General features: G+C 43.5%; 2 protein-coding genes and 1 long non-coding RNA gene across 3 annotated transcripts; 1 reads left to right on the top strand and 2 right to left on the bottom strand.

Moving 5' to 3' along the window:
• Window positions 1-6,242: 6,242 nt before the first annotated feature.
• LOC128351082 (uncharacterized) lies at window positions 6,243-10,583 on the bottom strand. Its single transcript, XM_053310211.1, has 2 exons — window positions 10,422-10,583; window positions 6,243-8,624 (listed from the first exon to the last, which is right to left on the bottom strand). Exon 2 carries the CDS (start codon window positions 8,570-8,572, stop codon window positions 7,622-7,624), a length of 951 nt encoding a protein of 316 aa, XP_053166186.1. The 5' UTR covers window positions 8,573-8,624; window positions 10,422-10,583; the 3' UTR covers window positions 6,243-7,621.
• A 174-nt stretch (window positions 10,584-10,757) lies between these two features.
• On the top strand, window positions 10,758-12,667 carry NANOS1 (nanos C2HC-type zinc finger 1). The gene has a single exon (XM_053310212.1). It carries the CDS (start codon window positions 10,900-10,902, stop codon window positions 11,728-11,730), a length of 831 nt encoding a protein of 276 aa, XP_053166187.1. The 5' UTR covers window positions 10,758-10,899; the 3' UTR covers window positions 11,731-12,667.
• A 2,782-nt stretch (window positions 12,668-15,449) lies between these two features.
• Window positions 15,450-17,386, bottom strand: LOC128351084 (uncharacterized). Its single transcript, XR_008319580.1, has 2 exons — window positions 17,302-17,386; window positions 15,450-16,893 (listed from the first exon to the last, which is right to left on the bottom strand). It is a non-coding gene; the product is annotated as an uncharacterized LOC128351084 (long non-coding RNA).
• Between the last annotated feature and the right edge of the window lie 651 nt (window positions 17,387-18,037).

The raw sequence follows: 18,037 nt of genomic DNA, 5'->3' as shown, positions 1-18,037 counted from the left end.
CACAAAGACTTCAAGACCTCAAAAGTCATATGTACAATGAATTATTTTAATAGTTTAAGCTTTTTTAAAAAAAAAACACTACAAAGATTAGGTTTTGTATTGGTGGGTGCATGTGTGCTCCATTGGGTAGGATATGTCAATGTCTCAAGAATTTAACCTTGTTATAGGCCTAGTACATCTTTGTTCTGTTTTAGAAGCTGGCACTTTCCTTTTTATAATTCCTGAAAGTACTTATTTGCCCCGCCAACTACTTTTCAGCATGACCCTTCCATCAGCAGCATGGAGAAAATTGATAGAGCTATTGAAGATCCAATATTCATGGGTCTAAAAAAATAAATAAATCAGAGTCAACATTGGTGGAGTCATTACATTCACACAATAGTTAACATCTCCCCAGGTAACCAACTCAAGGTGAACTGGAAAATTCTTATGAGTGGTACTGGCACTCCAGTAACACATATCACTGGAAGTGTGTCTCATTCACTATATGATACATGATAGCTTATTGAATTAAAATACAGACAGAGGGAGTCAGTGGAATAATATTTTAATATTCCAATATAACTGCATTGTCCCTGTCTGTACATTAGCACTCCCACATCTGTCAGCATTAATGACAGATATATAATTCCAAAGCATATATTTCATCATAGTGATGTCTTTTATGATGCTCTGTATTGCTTGAGCTCCTCTTGATTTACTGATTTAGAGCCAGTGACAGATTTTTCTTCTCTAACTTCTTTTCTATATGTCTAAGTTCATTCGCTTCCTCAAACCGACTGTAAATCAATACCTGTGTAAATGGAAAAAAGATAGTGAGAAAATGCTGCTGTGATACATGCAGTTGTCAAAAAAACAGATTGGTCAGAGTTGCTTTTGTTTACCTTGACAACAGGGCAATTTACAAGTGATGATCCTTTCTAAAGTTCAGTGTGCTTGAAGAAGACAAATGCCACCTATGTGACTCCTTTAAACAAAAAACACACCTATAAATGTATAATGATATACTTACATACTGTCATATCTAATGGCCCCAGGCAAGAGACCAGCAGGTCTACACTCTCAGGAAGAGACCTGTGGCCCACCCCCTTTCATCTAGCAGGAATCTGACTATCTTTCTACAAGACCATGCCGCAATGCCACAACTTGGAAACGAGGCATATGCTGGCAAAGATATCCAGTTTTTGTATGGAGGTGGTATGTCACAAATCATGGACTATCATTTGCTGACAAAGAAGTGATTACCAGGTAGGGGAGCAGGGAAAGAGCTGTGCCCAGTGTCCAGTTCCAGACTTGCAGATGTTTTTATGTTGTTCTTGCAAATAGTACCTTTTTGTACCTATATAAATAGTACCTATTTGCAAGTCAGAAGTAGTTTGGTGTGATGGAGGAGCTCTGCATTGTGCACTACTTCTAAGGATGTGCACGGACAGCTTGTGCAATTGTTTCGACAGGACAGGGACCGGGTTCCTTTAAAAAGCAGGTAAGCAGGACTTTATCTGCTCCTCCACCACCCCACCACTTTTATGGGTGCAGCACTGCTCAAAAGGCCACGCACAGCTGCAGTGCTGCTCCCAGAAGCCTGTGTGCTGCATCAGCAGGCACAGGCTGCTGGGAGCAGTGCTGCAGCCATGCACAGCCTTTTGAACAGCACTATACCCAGAAAAGCAGAGGGGGGCAGCAGAGGAGCAGGTAAGCTCCTGCTTACCTGCTTTTTAAAGGAACTGCCCCCTGCCCCGCTGAACTGGTTCAAATGCCGGCACCCAAACCGGTTCGGTGCTTCCCGAAGGAGGCACCGAACCAGTTCGGGCACATCTCTAACTGCTTCTTGCACAACAAGAGATATGATAGAGTTTCTAAAATTATGCATGGGGTGGAGAGAGAGAAATTTTCCTCTCTCTCTCACAACACCAAAACCATGGGTCATCCCATGAAAATGATTTCCAGGAGATTTAGGACCAACAAAGGAAGCACCTTTTCACACAGCACATAATTAATTTATGGGATGTGATGAAGGCCTCCAGCCTGGATGAAGGGGCTTAGAAAATTCATGGATTAAAAGAGGCTTAGACAAATTCATTCATTTATTTTTTATTTTATTTAACATATTTCTATACCTCCCAAAACGTGCATCTTTGGGCAGTTTACAATTAAAATCATTTAAAAATTAAAATCATGGATGACAGGTCTGTCAATGGCTACAAGTCTTGATGGCTATAAGCTGCCTCCAGGTTCAGAAAGCCAGCATGGTGTTGTGGTTAGAGTGCTGGACTAGGACCGGGGAGACCCGATTTCAAATCCCCATTCAGCCATGAAACTAGCTGAGTGACTCTGGGCCAGTCACTTCTCTCTCAGCCTAACCTACTTCACAGGGTTGTTGTGAGGAGAACTCAAGTATGTACTACACCGCTCTGGGCTCCTTGGAGGAAAAGCGGAATATAAATGTAAAAATAATAAAATAATAATAAAGATGCCTCTGAATACCAGTGGCAGGGGAGCAACAGCAGGACAGGGGGCATTCTAGGTACTTCATACAGCAAATAATTAATCTATCGAATTCTCTGTCTAGGGATGGCAACAGGGGAGCAACAGAAGGAGAGAAGGCATGCCTTAATCTCATGGAGTGGCCCACCAGATGCCTCTGGGAAGCCCACAACCATGACTCATGCCATGACTAGGCAGTCCTTGGGCCTGATCCAGCAGGATTATTTCCAGACTTGCAGCTGGAAGTCCATGTAGATGGAATAAACTGACTGTGCAACTGAAGCAGCTTGGGTTTGGGTCCGAGGCACGCGCACGTGTGCATACGTGTACACACACACACACACACACACACACACACACACACACACACACTTAACTTTGTAGCTGCTAAAGTAGTAGGAAATTATTCTAGCAATTTGGATAAAAAGAGCTGGTATTGTGGCTGTACAAATTATCCCCTGTACAAATTGTCCCCTTTGCTAAGGTGGGTCCACCTTGGTTTGCACTTGGATGGACAATGATGGATGGACAACATACTTGTGACAGCAAAACATGTGACTTGGATGGACAGCAGACATACAGCGCATGTGAGCGCTGTAAGATATTCCCTTTATGGGATGGGGCAATAGATTAGTGGAAGAGCATCTGCATACTTGCATGCAGAAGTCCCAGGTTCACTCCCTGACCTCTCTAGATGGGGTTAGGAGAGGCTGCTGCCTGAAACCTTGGGGAGCTACTGCCAGTCAGAGAAGACATACTGAGCTAAATGGACCAGTGCTCTGACTCAGTACAAGTCAGCTTCGTAAGTTCCTCTGCAAAACTCAATTATTTCAGTAATCACGCTTTATCCTTAGACTTCTGTCCTATTTGACATTGTTTGATATTTCAGTTGATTAGAGCCCAATAATATACAGTAATCTGTATTTGATTATAAAGGACACTTGTGTCAGGCCTAGGAATTAAGGTTGTCCTAGCAACAGAAAAGAAATCTAACTTCTGAGAGCCTGCTTTGCTGCGCATGGCCAGCCGTCCAGTAGAGCTGGAAAGCAAAAATAGTATTTGATATATTAGAACTGGATACAAAAATGTGATTAAAATTATTCAAAACTGAGCTGGCCTTGTAAAATGTATTATTGATCCCTGGAGCATCCTGATCACCCTTGCTTTCTGCTTGTGGCACACAAAAGTCTTGGTTGGCTTGGGCTATTTTTTCTTTCTTTCCTTTTTTCTATTTGACATTGCTTCATACATTTTACAGGGGAGTGACTACTTATTATTATTTAAAAATTCATTTACATTTCCAAATTATTGTGCTCTTTAACTTGTTCATAAATAATCTAGAAGTTGGGGTAATCAGCGAAGTGGCCAAATTTGCAGATGACACTAAAACTGTTTAGGGTAGTGAAATCCAAAACAGATTGTGAGGAGCTCCAAAAGGATCTCTCCAAAATGGGTGAGCGGGCGACACAATGGCAAACAGGGTTCACTGTAAGCAAGTGTAAAGTGATACACACTGGGCAAAAAAACCAAAACAAAACCCACCCCAAACTTCACATATACATTGATGGGGTCTGAGCTGTCAGTGACTGACCAGGAGAGAGATCTTGGGGTTGTGGTGGACAGCTTGTTGAAAGTGTCAACTCACTGGATGGCAGCTGTGAAAAAGACCAGTTCCATGCTTGCAATCATTAGGAAGGGGATTGAAATTAAAAATGCTAATATTGTAATACCCTTATACAAATCTATGGTGCAGCCACATTTGGGGTACTGGATACAGTTTTGGTCACTGTATCTTAAGAAGGACATTGTAGAACTGGAAAAGATGCAGAAGTAGGCAACCAAGAAGTTCAGGGGCCTGAAGCACTTTCCTTATGAGGCAAGCCTACAGCATCTAGGGCTTCTTAATCTGGAAAAGAGGCGACTACAGGGAGACATGATATAGGTGTATAATATGATGCATGGAGTAGAAAGAGTGGACAGAGAGAATTTTTTATCCCTCTCTCACAACACTAGAACCAGGGGTCATCCCACAAAACTGTGCCAGGAAATTTAGGACTGACAAAAGGAAGTACTTTTTCACACAGCCCATAATTAATCCATGGAATTCTCTGCCATGGGATGTGGTGATGGCCACTAGCTTGGATGGCTTCAAAAGGGGCTTGGACTAATTCATGGAAGACAGGTCTATCAATGGCTACTAGTTTGGTGGCTATAGGCCACTTCCAGCCTCAGAGGTGGGATGCCTCTAAATACCAGTTGTAGGGGAGCAACCAACAGCAAGAGAAAGGGCATGCTCTCACCTCTTGCTGTGGGCTTCTCAGAGGCATCTGATGGGCCACTGTGGGAAACAGGGTGCTAGATTAGATAGACCTTGGGCCTGATCCAGCAGGGCTGTTCCTATCTTCAAAAGTATAATTTGCATATAAGTATATATTGGCTGATGTGTTGGAAATACTTAGAAAGAAATTCTCTTGCTTTAGTGCAGATGAATTTGCAAGACCTGTATTTTGTGTAGTTGTAGGACATTCTTTGTGCAGTACTTGGTGTACTGTATTCTTTGTGCAGTACTTGGTCCAGGCTCCAAACTTACCTAGGTGCACCTCTGGAAGGTGCTACAAGTGGATGAAGAGTCCAACAGGGGATTGGGCTAGCTGTGCTTCTGGCATAACTCCACCCTTGCACCAGTCTATGTAAACTTCAGCCATCCCTGGGGTTGAGGGCAGCATAGCAGCCATCCATGAAACTCCTGGCCTTGTTGCAAATGGTCAAAGCAATTGCAACAGTTCCTAGCGAGGCCCAGGCCTCCTTGTTGAGGGGGCTGATATAGCTGCTCCAATGAATGTTACCAATAGTTGCATAGTCGGGTAGTCCTGACTCCAAAGATGGCAGGAGTTTGCCTGTGATGAAGAATATGGGAGGGACGCACATCATGCACAACACCCCACTGTTGTGATTTTCTCAGGGTTTAACCAGACACCATCCCAGATAATGGCAAGTCTGAGGATCAAGGAGAATCTGTCCCAGCCCAGTTCTCCACCCCTGACAGCAGCCCCGCAGAACCACTAGGTGCAGAACAGTCAGAGCCACTCCCCTCAAAGTCATCTTAGAGCTCAGAGGATCCCTTCCCTGCTGTCAAGGCCTCTCCATTGCCCTTAGGTCCCCAAGAGCAGAGCAACACCAGGCCAGAGCCAAGCTCCAGCTTCAACATACCTGCCCAAATGTCACAGTTTTCCTATTCTTCCTATTCACCTGAATGGCAAAATAGGGACATGTTGGCAGGTATACTTCAATGGTGGAGTGCATTCTTGGCTACTCAAGGCTTCCTTTGTGACTGGTCTCCTCAGGAAGAGGGGTGAATCGACCCAGATGTCTCCTCAGGAGAAGGGCTGCCTTAGGAAGTCGGGAAGAGGCAAGGTTCCCACAAGCTGTAAACATCTCCAGTCCTCACTTCCCGGTGGCTGGTTCTGCAGCTTGCATTATGAGCTTGTCCTGTGGGATTAGACAGATGTCTAGCACAGCTGTGAATTTGGCCCAATAATTCTGTCTTTTCTCACCCAGCAAGCAAGTTTCCTGGCTCCATGTAGCATTGCTAAGAATATATATATATATATATATATATATATATATATATATATATATATATATATATACACACACACACACACACACACACACACACACACACACACACACAACTCACAACTTGAGTGAATTCAGTTAAACACAAGATGAAATAAAAGCCTTTCCCGTGCTTACAATTAATGCAAAAAAGGTGGTTTAATAGTTAAACCAATTGTTTCTCTAATATAAAATAAGGCATACATTTTTTTAACCAAACAAATCCTATAATTGTCACGTTAGTGTTAAGAAAAGCTTTAAAAATACCAGCCAGCTGTTAGTGTTAAAAATGTGTCTTGATTCCAAGAGGGTTGCCAAGCAGGTTGCTGGACCAACTGCATCAATGAACTTTATTTTTGCAGCCATTTCCTAGATTTATCATGGTAGGCTCTCAATGCCTTTGACTACAAAGTGCTATGCTAATAACTGCACGCTGCTGAAGTGAGAGAAGTTGCTCAGCTGGGCAATGGCCTCTTGCAAGCAACTTCTTGCAAACCACATGCTGGGATGAAGTTCAGGAGACACGGATGTGGATGGTTTCAACCCCCCAAAAGGGATACTCATCTTGTTTACTCAGGTACTGAATCTACAAAGGAAATGACATATAGGTCTGTGGATATTAGACCTACGTGAAAATCTTTGGAGGCCTGAGGGAATTGGCAATAGCTCCTGCAAAGGGAATGTTACACAGTCCTTCATATAGTAGTCCACAAGCTAAACTAGGATTGGGAATATGAATACGGTGAATACTACTAGTACTATTCGAAGAAGGCAAGACAAAAAGGTTTACAATATAAGGTTACTTTTCATTATTTATTATTTCTTGTTTACACAGTCAGACAGGTGTTATTGACTGGTTTGTTTTATCCAGACATCTAGTCCTTCCCAAGGACCTGGGATGCCAGAATTTTATTGTCAATGTTGTTGCTGTTGTTATAGATATCGTCGCAGAATATAGGCTGTTCCCAGTGAATCTGCTTTTTGTAATTGGCTGATAGTGATTTCTGTGGCCCCTATGGTGTTGAGGTGCTCTTCAAGGTCTTTTGGAACTGCACCCAGGGCGCCAATTACCACTGGGATGATTTTGGTCTTTTTCTGCCACAGCCGTTCAATTTCAATTTGTAGATCTTTGTATTTGGTGATTTTTTCTATTTCTTTTTCTTCTATTCTGCTATCCCCTGGTATTGCTATGTCGATTATTTTCACTTGTTTTTCTTTCTTCTCAACTACAGTTATATCTGGTGCATTGGGTGGCAGATGTTTGTCTTTTTGTAGTCCGAAGTCCCATAATATTTTTACATCTTCATTTTCTTCAACTTTTTCAATTTTATGGTCCCACCAATGTTTGGCTACAGGTAGCTAGTATTTTTTGCAGATGTTCCAGTGTATCATCCCTGCTACCTTGTCATGCCTTTGTTTGTAGTCAGTCTGTGCGATCTTTGGACGACAGCTGATTAGGTGGTCCACTGTTTCATCTGCTTCTTTACAAAGGCGGCACTTGCTGTTTGTGGTGGATTTTTCAACTTTTGCTCTTATTGCATTTGTTCTTAGTGCCTGTTCTTGTGCAGCCAGTATTAAACCCTCTGTTTGTTTCTTTCTTCAAGTTGCCATTCTTAAGCCATTGCCAGGTCTTGGTGATGTCTGATTTTCCACTTATATTGTGCAAATATTGACCATGCAGGGGCTTATTTTTCCATTTTTCTGCTCGGTTCTTGACTTGTTCTTTCTTGTAGGCCTGCTTTGTTTCATTGGTGTTGAATAGTTTCGCATTATTGACCATTTGAAGTGCATCTTCTTCACTGTCCTTGATATATTCTTCAAGGCCTCTTTTCTCCTCCTCTACTGTTTGATGGACTTGCAGCATTCCTCTTCCACCTGAGCTGCGAGGGAGGTATAGCCTATCTACATCACTGCGGGGGTGCAGAGCATGATTGATGGTCATGATTTTCCTGGTCTTACGATCTAGAGTCTCTAGCTCTGCCTGGGTCCAGTCTATTATTCCTGCAGTGTATCTGATAACAGGTATAGCCCAGGTGTTTATGGCTTGTATGGTGTTCCCGCCATTGAGTTTGGACTTGAGGATTTTTCTAACTCTCCTGATGTATTCACTTCCAATTTTTCTTTTAACTTCAGTGTGTGCGATGTTATCAGCCTGGAGAATGCCCAAGTATTTGTAAGGTTCTTTCTCTTCCAAATTCTTGATCTTGCTTCCATTGGGCAGTTCTATTCCTTCTGTTTTTGTTATTTTCCCTCTGTTCTTTATTAATGCAGCACACTTGTCTAGTCCAAACTCCATTGCTATATCGCTACTGAATATACAGACAGTGTTTAGCAGTGATTCGATTTCTGACTGGGACTTGCCATACAACTTCAGATCGTCCATGTACAGCAGATGGTTGATTTTACTTGATGTTTTAGATGTTTGGTATCCGAGGCCTGTTTTGTTTAGTATTTGTGAAAGTGGGGTCATGGCGATTACAAACAACAGAGGGGATAGTGAGTCCCCTTGGAAAATGCCTCTTCTAATGCAAGACAAAAAGTTTTACAATATAAGGTTACTTTTCATTATTTTATTTTTATTTTTATTATTTCGATTTCTATACTGCCCTTCCAAAAATAGCTCAGAGTGGTTTACACAGAGAAATAATAAATAAATAAGATGGCTCCCTGTCCCCAAAGTGCTCACATTCTAAAACGAAACATAAAATAGACACCAGCAACAGTCACTGGAGGTACTGTGCTGGGGCTGGATAGGGCTAGTTACTCTCCACCTGCTAAATAAAGAGAATTACCATGGTAAAAGGTGCCTCTTTGCCCAGTCAGCAGGGGTTTTGATACTGTTGTTGAAACTTTAGAGGAAGAATTTGCATGAACATTGTTACAAATGCCACTGAGGAAGACCAAAAAGGTGGAAACGCATTTTGGCAGAGATTAACAAGCTACACAGAAATCTGCATTCTTCAGATGAACTCCAACTATATACAACAGCAGTGGGTTCTTTCTACATGAACTTTGTGGGAAATGAACTATTTGGCAATAATGGAAGAATGATTGGTTCATGTAGTCACATTTCATTGGAAGCATTATTGTGATTTTATATAGATTTCAGATTGCAATTAATGCAAGTTCAGATTATTGGTTTTATTCAGGCTATTGGATACATAGTGAAAATAAATACTAGGTTCTTACATTCAAGATATAATATGTTTTATGTAATATTACATAGAGGGTGGGTTTTTTGTATGCTTCTGTATATAAGGACCATGCAATTGGATCCCTGGTTATTTTTTAACACAGTGGTTGCCTGAACAGCAGGGTCGGCCTAACCATAGATGCAAACTAAGCAACTTTCTGGAGTATTAAAACTCCAGGAAATTCCAAAGTGTGATCCAAGAGCCTTCTGAACTTCATCAGCCCCCCAGGGCATAGGCACAGTTGTGCACAGAAGAAGTAAAAAGCAATCAAAATGAAAAAGAAGAACATAATAGCTGATCAACTTTTAATCACTTAATGTGCTATGGTCATGCTCCTCAGCATACTAGGGGTGAGAGGATGGAGAGGACTCGACTTTTATTGCTTGAGAGCAAAACACACACACACACACACGCACACTCTTACCTTGGGCCAGCACTGTTTGTCAGTAGGCACTTCTGGGTGCACCCAATCCCTGCAAAGCACATAGCTCCCCTATGCAGCCCACAGAGATCCCATCCCACCTCTGCTCATACAGCAAATGCACAGAGAGAATCAAAAGCTATGCACATTATGCACAGTCCACCCGGGAGAGGGAGAAGCACTCCAGGTGTGTGCATGCATGCACACACAAACAGTTTGTGCTTTTTGCCCTATTACCTGTCTCTTTAGCCCTAGAATAATGAACCACAAGGTTAGCAGGTTCTTGTTAGGGTACCACTCCTTTTTAATTGGATGGAGGCTTTGTGCCCTAACATCTGCATAACAGACATAGATCAACAGGTAATGCTTTTTCTACTCCTGCATCGCAGTGTGAGGAAGTTTCATCTGTTGACTTTCAGCTATTATATAGCTCTTAAAATAAGAGTCACTGTCTATTAAAAACATTGAAAAGTAACAGCACTGACCACATCTATATGCAAAAACCATTAATTCCTGTGGAAATTTCTAGATCTCACCATGCCCTGTATTACTGACTACTCTGGGAATGCTAAGAAAGGTCTCTGGCAAGGTATCAGCGGTATTTAATCTCAGATGTGTGAGGGCTACTTTGTGATTACTCCATGGTAAGAGAAAAGCACTCTGTACATGCCTAAGTGACTGTTGTTCTCATATTTATAACTCACCAAGTCTTAGGTGGAGCTTTTATTCTGGAAACGAGTTCCGAGGCTACCTATTGGCAAGACACCCCCCCCCAAAAAAAGTATATACATTGCGCAAGAAAGCTGTACATCACCAGGTTCGAGCATTTTGGATTTCTTACGTGCTCCGGATCAAACATCAAATCACCGCCTTCTATACCCCGCCGTAAGAGATGGAAGGGTGCTAAAACTAAGCAGCCAATAATAGGAGGCCAGGGCGGTGGGACCGCTTTGGCTGCCGGCCAATTAGAGCGCAGCCCCTGGGCTGCGCCTCCTTCGTCCCTCCCGCCCCCCGACTGTATCTATTTCAGCAGCTGCAAGCACTAAAGGGCTCGCAGAGGAGGAGTTTGAGGCTGCTGTTTTGGTGAACGGGAGGCTGGTCGCGCTGCTGGTCTCGAAGCTGCTTGCCTTGGAAGAGCGAGGCGTCGTCGGTGGCACCGACAGGCGATCGGCGTCGATTCTGATGGAGACTTTCCACCCCAGCAAGCTGGAGAAGCACCATCACCAGCCCGTGGAGTTTTTGCAGGGAGCCAGCAGGTACAGCGCGAAGAGCCACAGCGCCTACGGGAACGCGTTTAACTCGTGGAATGATTACCTGGGGCTGGCCACTCTGATCACCAAAGCTGTGAGCCAGGAGAAGGGCTTCAGGACCGGGCCCTCCTCCGTGGTGGTGGCGGCGACCGTGCAGCAGGTCCAGGCGGCCGAGGAAGGGGAGGAGGAGGAAGACGAAGAGGAGGAGGAGGAGGAGGAGGAGGAAGAAGAAGAAGATGTGGGGACCCCCTATTTCGAGAACTCGCTGGATTTGCACGACTTCGACTTGTGCACCCACCACCACCACCATCTTAACCATGGTGAGAGCCTACTGGAAGAGCGCTTTGCCGATTTCAGCCCTTTCTCTGGGCGCTCTAGCCCAGCCTCTGTTGTGTTCAACTGCTCCGCGGATCACCTGGAAAGGGATCGCTCTCCCCATGCTTGGGGCGGCCGCTTGGTGGTCGACAGTCGGCTTCAGGCTCCCCAGAAAAGCGGCTCCCGGCTGCTGAAGCCGGAATTGCAAGTCTGCGTCTTCTGCAGGAATAACAAGGAAGCCGTGGCCCTGTACACCACTCACATCCTCAAGGGACCCGACGGCCGGGTCTTGTGCCCAGTGCTGCGGAGATACACGTGTCCGCTGTGCGGAGCGAGCGGGGACAATGCTCACACGATCAAGTACTGCCCCTTGTCCAAAATGCACGGCAGCGCACCCAAACAGCCGCTCAAAAACGCCCGGCATATTCTGGGCAAGAAGCTCCGCTAGGGGGAGCGCCTAGAGTCCCTGGGCTTCATCGTTGGAGTGACTGCGGACACATTGGATCATAAACACACAAATCTTTTAATTTGGGGCGGTGGGGGGAGTTCTGCGCGTGTCCGCCCTCTACAGGGGAAAAGAAAGACATTTCTTTTTGGATTTTTTTTTTAAAATAATTATCTTAAATTGAATGATGTTTCTCTTTAACACTTAATATATTTAAACATGAAGACGGTAGAATGTACAGAGAAATGGTCTTGATTTATGTATCAAATAATCGAGTATAGTTTATAGTTTGTATACGTAGTGGCCAGGAAGTCTGGCCTCTGAATTAACTCTATAAGAATTATAACATACCGTTTTAGAGGTACTGTATTTGTTTATTGTAAAGCATATCAAATTTTTAAATGGGACTAGGGTTATCCTTTAGGTATATGCTCTGATCAGTATGGCTTTCTTCAATATTACATTCTTGGCTGGAAAGAAAAACTTTCAAGAGGTCCTTGAAAGAGCTCCTCTAGCCATGAAAGGTGGACTTTGATGTGTATGTGACCCCCAAACACTTTTAACTCTTATCAAATAGATGGGCCCTACCTTGGTTCAGGCAAGGCTGAAAGGGTACTGAGGAATTCAATGTATTGGACTGGTATTTGTTTCTATTGATGTCTTCACTAGTTTGTCTATAAGCAATATTGGTTGTACAAGTCCGAACTGGCGGTTACTGTTATGTTGGGGGGGGGGATTTCTTATGGTACAAAAGGAGTTGGTGGTTTTGTAAGTCTTTCATATTCAATCTGGAGTGTGTCTTTTTGTTGCCACTCCTACAATGAGTTTCTCCATTGCCTTGTCTTTGCCTTTATTTTAAATGCCAGTTATCTCCCTGTAGCCCAGCTGATGATACTTTCTAATTAACTGGTTGACAGTGGAAGTAAAGGTGTCACAGAGATCTGACTTGTGCTTATTTTTTTCATCCTGACACTCTCCCCTTCCCCTGCACAATGACATTTGCACCCATAATTCAAAACTAGTAGCCCTAGGGAGCAAGCACTGGGTAGAAAGATCTGAAGGCATGTCCGTTTACCAGAAGCAAGAAATCCTCTTGAGTTGCTGTCGATGTCTTTGAGGTGACCTGCACTGCCTTTCCCATATTATAGTTGTGTAGCAAAAAACTGAAGAAACCTGGAGTTCAAAGCAAAGGCAATAATTGCAAAAACTCCTCTTCCTACACAGTGGGTTGGATCCAGAATTACTGCTACACTCATGCAAGCTCCTTCTGTGAATGGAAGAAGCTTCTGTGAGTTGAGCAAAAAGTTTAGATCCAATTCAGTGTCTAAAATGAACCCAAGCATGATCATGCCTACATTAATGACAATAAAACAGCATTGCTATCTACATCAGTCTTAAACTTCTAAGTCTTATTTCTAGTCTTTTGTCTTATGGGACAGCTTGAAAAGAATACTGGTTAGTGTAGCTGTCTAATGTATCAAGATCTCATGACCAAGTTAGTACAAGAGTGAGGATTACAGTGATGGAATGCAGCAGGTCACCAGTCCATACTTAACCATACAAAATAAGTAAAAATTCAAAGATAGGCCTAATTTGGGCTCTCTGGTCTTTATTAATAAAAACCATAATGTGTACACTAGTCTAAGTTGGAAAAGAGGCTTAAAAACATGTAAATGAAACACAAAGCTTTCCCATTAACTTTGCAAAGGGGATAAAGTGTCCCTTAGATGGATTTATTAGGCTAACAGTTGTGGGTGCTTCAGTTGGCCTTCTAGAATGGCTGCTTCATGATGTTTGTTTCTGCTAATGTGGAATGCATGCTACACATGATGCCTGTTTACATGCAAGCAGTATCGTGCATCTGCTTGGATGCTGCAGTGTGCAGCAGATTCCAGAACGTGAAAAAATGGACAATAGCATGGTTCTTCACCCAGTATAGTATGTACTAGTGAATACTTTTTACAGCCCTTATAAAAAAAAATTTTTAAAGGTACACTTGCATGCTTGCTCTGAAGTAAGTTCTACTGGAACTTCTGAGTGTATGTGAAGCTTGCTTAGTGTGTTTTGTTGATAAAGGCTTACTACCAAAATGGGGTTTTTTTACTGGAGGAGAAAACATAACTGGAATTTATGTACCTTATTTAAAAGCTATGTGGGTACAATAGATCAGGTTGTCTGTTTGGGTCCCACAGAATGAGATGAATTAAAAGCAGCTGGGGGTGTTCTGTGGGAGGAATTAGAGCACAAAACCAAGTTAAATTTTAAGTATAGGCCAAAATAAAATTATTTCTTGCTTTTCTCCCTCCCAAAGCCATAAATGTTCTTCTAAGAAGGGCTATCTGTGGGGAATAAGACTTTTTTTTGCAAAATGCACATGAGTGAGCAGTCGTGTTTTTAATAGTACTCCACGGCAGATATGCCTTATGATATAGAAAAGTAGCGTGGCATTTAATAACACTTAAAACGTCCAGTGTTCGAGGAGGACCTGAGGAGGAACTTCTTAAGAACTTGTAGTCTGGTCCTAGGAAAACTTACTGGCAAGTCCTATGAAATTCAGTGGCAGCAATTCCCAACTAAGTTTGCATGGGATTGTAGCATCACCCTGTTGGGGTTCTGGAAACTGTTTGGACACATATGTACCACTCTGCACAGCAGAGGTGCTTGTCAAAGTGGTATTTTCAGAGCAAGGTTGACAAGCCTGTGATTAGGTACAGCCTGTGTGATATAGTACTACTATGGATTCCAAGCTAGAGCTGAACAGGTATGTAGCTTCCAGTGAAATACTACACCAAACAGCTGATCTTTTCTACAAAACTAAACCACTTGAAATCCATACATTGAGCTATTGATGAAAATGAAAACTTGTTTGAGTCTGTCTTGGTCTCCTCTAAAATAGGTAGTGAGTGGAGCTAATTCTTACAGTATAACTGATGTGGCTAGGAAGACCTTAATTTCATTCTGTTGCCTCAAGCATTTCTCACCCTTCTGATAAAGGAGAGGGGTTAGGAGAAAGGGCTGCAGAGACAGAGCATATGGGAGAGGGGTCAGCTCCCCTTTTGTATTTAAAGTATTTAAATTTTTTGTATTTTCCGCTTCCTGATTCTACATGAATAGGAAAGATGTTTTTCTCATGGCTGAGAACAAGCAGCTTGCTGCCATTTTGCCGCCTTCTGCTCACCATCATGGGGGAGGGGACAAGTGGGCAGCTTATGTGCTATACCTAAGAACAGTCATGGAGTCTGCTGCTTGAAGCTGCCTCCTTCACCCTGCTCCATGGTGGGGCTGCCTCTATTTCCCATTCTGATATGGAAGTCAATGTAGAGCTTATTTGGATGTGATGGTGGCAATTTTGAGCATAAACACAGAACAGAGCATTTTAACAGTAAATGGAGAATATGGGTGGAGATGCAGAATCCTCCCTATAGTCACTGCTTAGCTCCCCACAGGCATTTCATTCAGCTGACATCACTTCCAGAGTATTCTCTCTCATGCACCCCTTTTCCTTTGTTCAAACATATGAACTGCTGCCAACACATTGAATCTGGCCCTGTGCCACAGAGCTGAAAGCTCTTTCCCATAGCCACTAATGTACTCAGGCACAAAAACAATGTCAAGTGGCTACCTGATGACTGAGCTTAACCAATCATGTAAGTATCAAACCTAAATAGCAGCATTTTTCTTTGCATGTAATCAAAGTAATGAAATTCAGGAGTCAATCAAAATGACAGCTGCTGGTTGGTTTATTCCAGGAGTGGTTTGCTACATCTTCACAGTTTTAAGCCATGATTCTGAACTTCATGGTCTCCTGCTCCCTAACAAGCCAGTGTTCTAATACCGTAATGTGATTCATTTCACAATACTAGAAGGGGCCATTGCCTAAAAGAAGAAAACTGAAAATTCCTAGAACAGCATAACACAGTAATTATTACTTTCCTTAAATCCACCAGCTAACATACAGTATTGCAGAACAATTATTCAAAATAGTCCCAAGAAAATTTGGCATTACTAACCCAATTTCAATGGGACTATTTTGAGTGATTTTCCTCAATGTCAGCCAGTAACATTTTCAGGAATATTCTCTTCAATGCCAAAATGGTAGACACATGTCTAATTTTTTATGACATTTTCAAAGTATAGAGCTGGTTAGTATAGAAAAAAATCAAACTTGAAAGATAGATCCTGTTTCAAATGCTCACAGAGCTGTGAAATTAACTCAGAGCTCACTTAATACTGAAAAGTATTTAAAATACTACAGTTACACTATGTTCAAACAAATACAGTTTTTAAAATCCTGTAGTTGAGATCAGTGCTCTCTGAAACAGGGATTCCCAGATGCTGTTAACTACAACTCCCATAATCCCCAGCCAAAGGCCACTGCAGCTGGAGATGCTGGGAGCAGTAGTCAACATCTGGGAACACTGGCTGAGATACAGACTTGAGAATGGTGAGAAATGAGACACTCAAAAAGATAGCTTGATTTTTCCAAAATTTGACACTTGGGGAAGCCTGCTAATCAGAATACTATTAAGCAATGTTATGAACCTATGATTCAATTGCTCTTTTTATCTTGCAGAATCTACAGTCCATTTTGATGACTAGGCAAAGTTTAGCCCCAAAATCTTTCTTCAGTTGACTGAAGAGGGGTGTCAGGAAAAGTATCATACTACCTCTCAACTACTAGGCATAGCCTACGCAAAGCCATTCACATCCCACCATTCACCCACTAAAAGACATTGCATAGTATGAATGGCTAACATGATCACAGTTTTAACATCTCCATTAGAACTTGCAGCACTGCTGCTGCAGACCCAAAAGCAGTGGCAACACTCTAGATTATTAGCGGTAGAACTACCAGTATTACATTTGCCACTGTCACAAATGGAAAAACTCTTTTTGCATGGGAAAGCTTGACATGTGGGTTTACCTGTGAATCCGATACAAGAGAGGCTTAGAAACACCTAGTGATTCTTGAACCTGCCATGAGGAGCTATGAGACACTGCAAGCCCAGTCTGTGAAAGACTTTATCAGCCATGTCCAGATGAGATAATTTATGAATTGTGGCTGAAGAGATTCAGAGCAGAGTGGCAGTCGGAACAACTGAGGGCTGGCGGGGAGGTCTTGTAGATGTCCTCTGAGACTGAGAACCATAAGACATCACTGGCAGCCTAAGACAGAAAAAGTTGCCTAATGAGTGACTCTAAGATCCCGATTGTTTCTTAGTGTAATTTAAATATATTACAAGCCACTCAAACGTTCATAAGTAGGTAAGATATAAATTCAAATCTACTAAGAATCCCAAAAGCAACTCAATATATCTGTATCTGATTTCTATGAAGGAACCTTCCTATTTATTCTTCCAAAGATATGGGGGTGGGGGAGGAGAGCGATATCTTGAAGAAATTGCAAGTGGAAGAGTAAGGAAAAGAAAGCAAAGTTTTTACTGGATAAATCATTCCCTTAAACCAATTCTAGCAGTGTAAGAATGAGGGAATCAAAGAACAGAATTTGTGCATAAATATAAACTAGCCAACCCCGCACAGAGCATCTGTGCACTCTTTGGGGCCGGAGGTTACCTCTTTCCCCCAGCTTCTGCCCCAGTCTCTGCTTCCGGGCCCAGCTGCCTCTCCTCCCCACTGCCACTTATGCACCCCCCCTTTCTTTCCCCCCTCCTTGCCTCTGCGGCCAGGCCAGGCCCACTGCCACGGCAACCAATCCTCCTGGGTGCGCCTCAGCCAATCACGTGCGTCCGCCGCCCCAGCCAATCAGCTGGGCGCTGGGACATACATTCCAAGGCACAGCCAGGAGAATTATATATATAGATTAGCCAACCCGCACAGAGCATCTGTGCTCTGTTTGGGGCCAGCTGTATCCCCCTCCCTCCCTCCCTTCTGCCCCACACTCTTGCCCCTCTTCCCCTCCCTCGCACCCCACTCTCTTGCCCCCTCCCCTCCATCACCCCACTCTCTTGCCCCTTCCCTCCCTCGCCCCACTCTCTTGCCCCCTTCCCTCCCTCACCACTCTCCCCCTCCCACCCCTCTCTCGCCCTCCCTCCCCCTCCCTCCTGCCCTCGCCCCTGCTCCTCTCTCCTGCTCACCCCTCTCCTCCCTGCCCCAGTCTCTCCTGCCCTCCCCTTGCTCCTCTCCTGCCCTCCCCCTCCCCATCTCTCCCACCCTCCCCCCTGCTCCTCTCCTGCCCTCCCCCCTCCCCCACTCTCTTGCCCTCCCTCCCCCCCTCTCTTGCCCTCCCCCCTCTCTTACCCTCCCCTCCCCTCCAGCCACTCTTACCCTCCCCTCCCCTACCCCACTCTCT

Source organism: Hemicordylus capensis, chromosome 3 (assembly GCF_027244095.1).
Source record: "Hemicordylus capensis ecotype Gifberg chromosome 3, rHemCap1.1.pri, whole genome shotgun sequence".
NCBI lineage: Eukaryota > Metazoa > Chordata > Lepidosauria > Squamata > Cordylidae > Hemicordylus > Hemicordylus capensis.
Note: the sequence above shows the minus strand (reverse complement) of the source record. Positions and strands in the feature narration are given on the sequence as shown.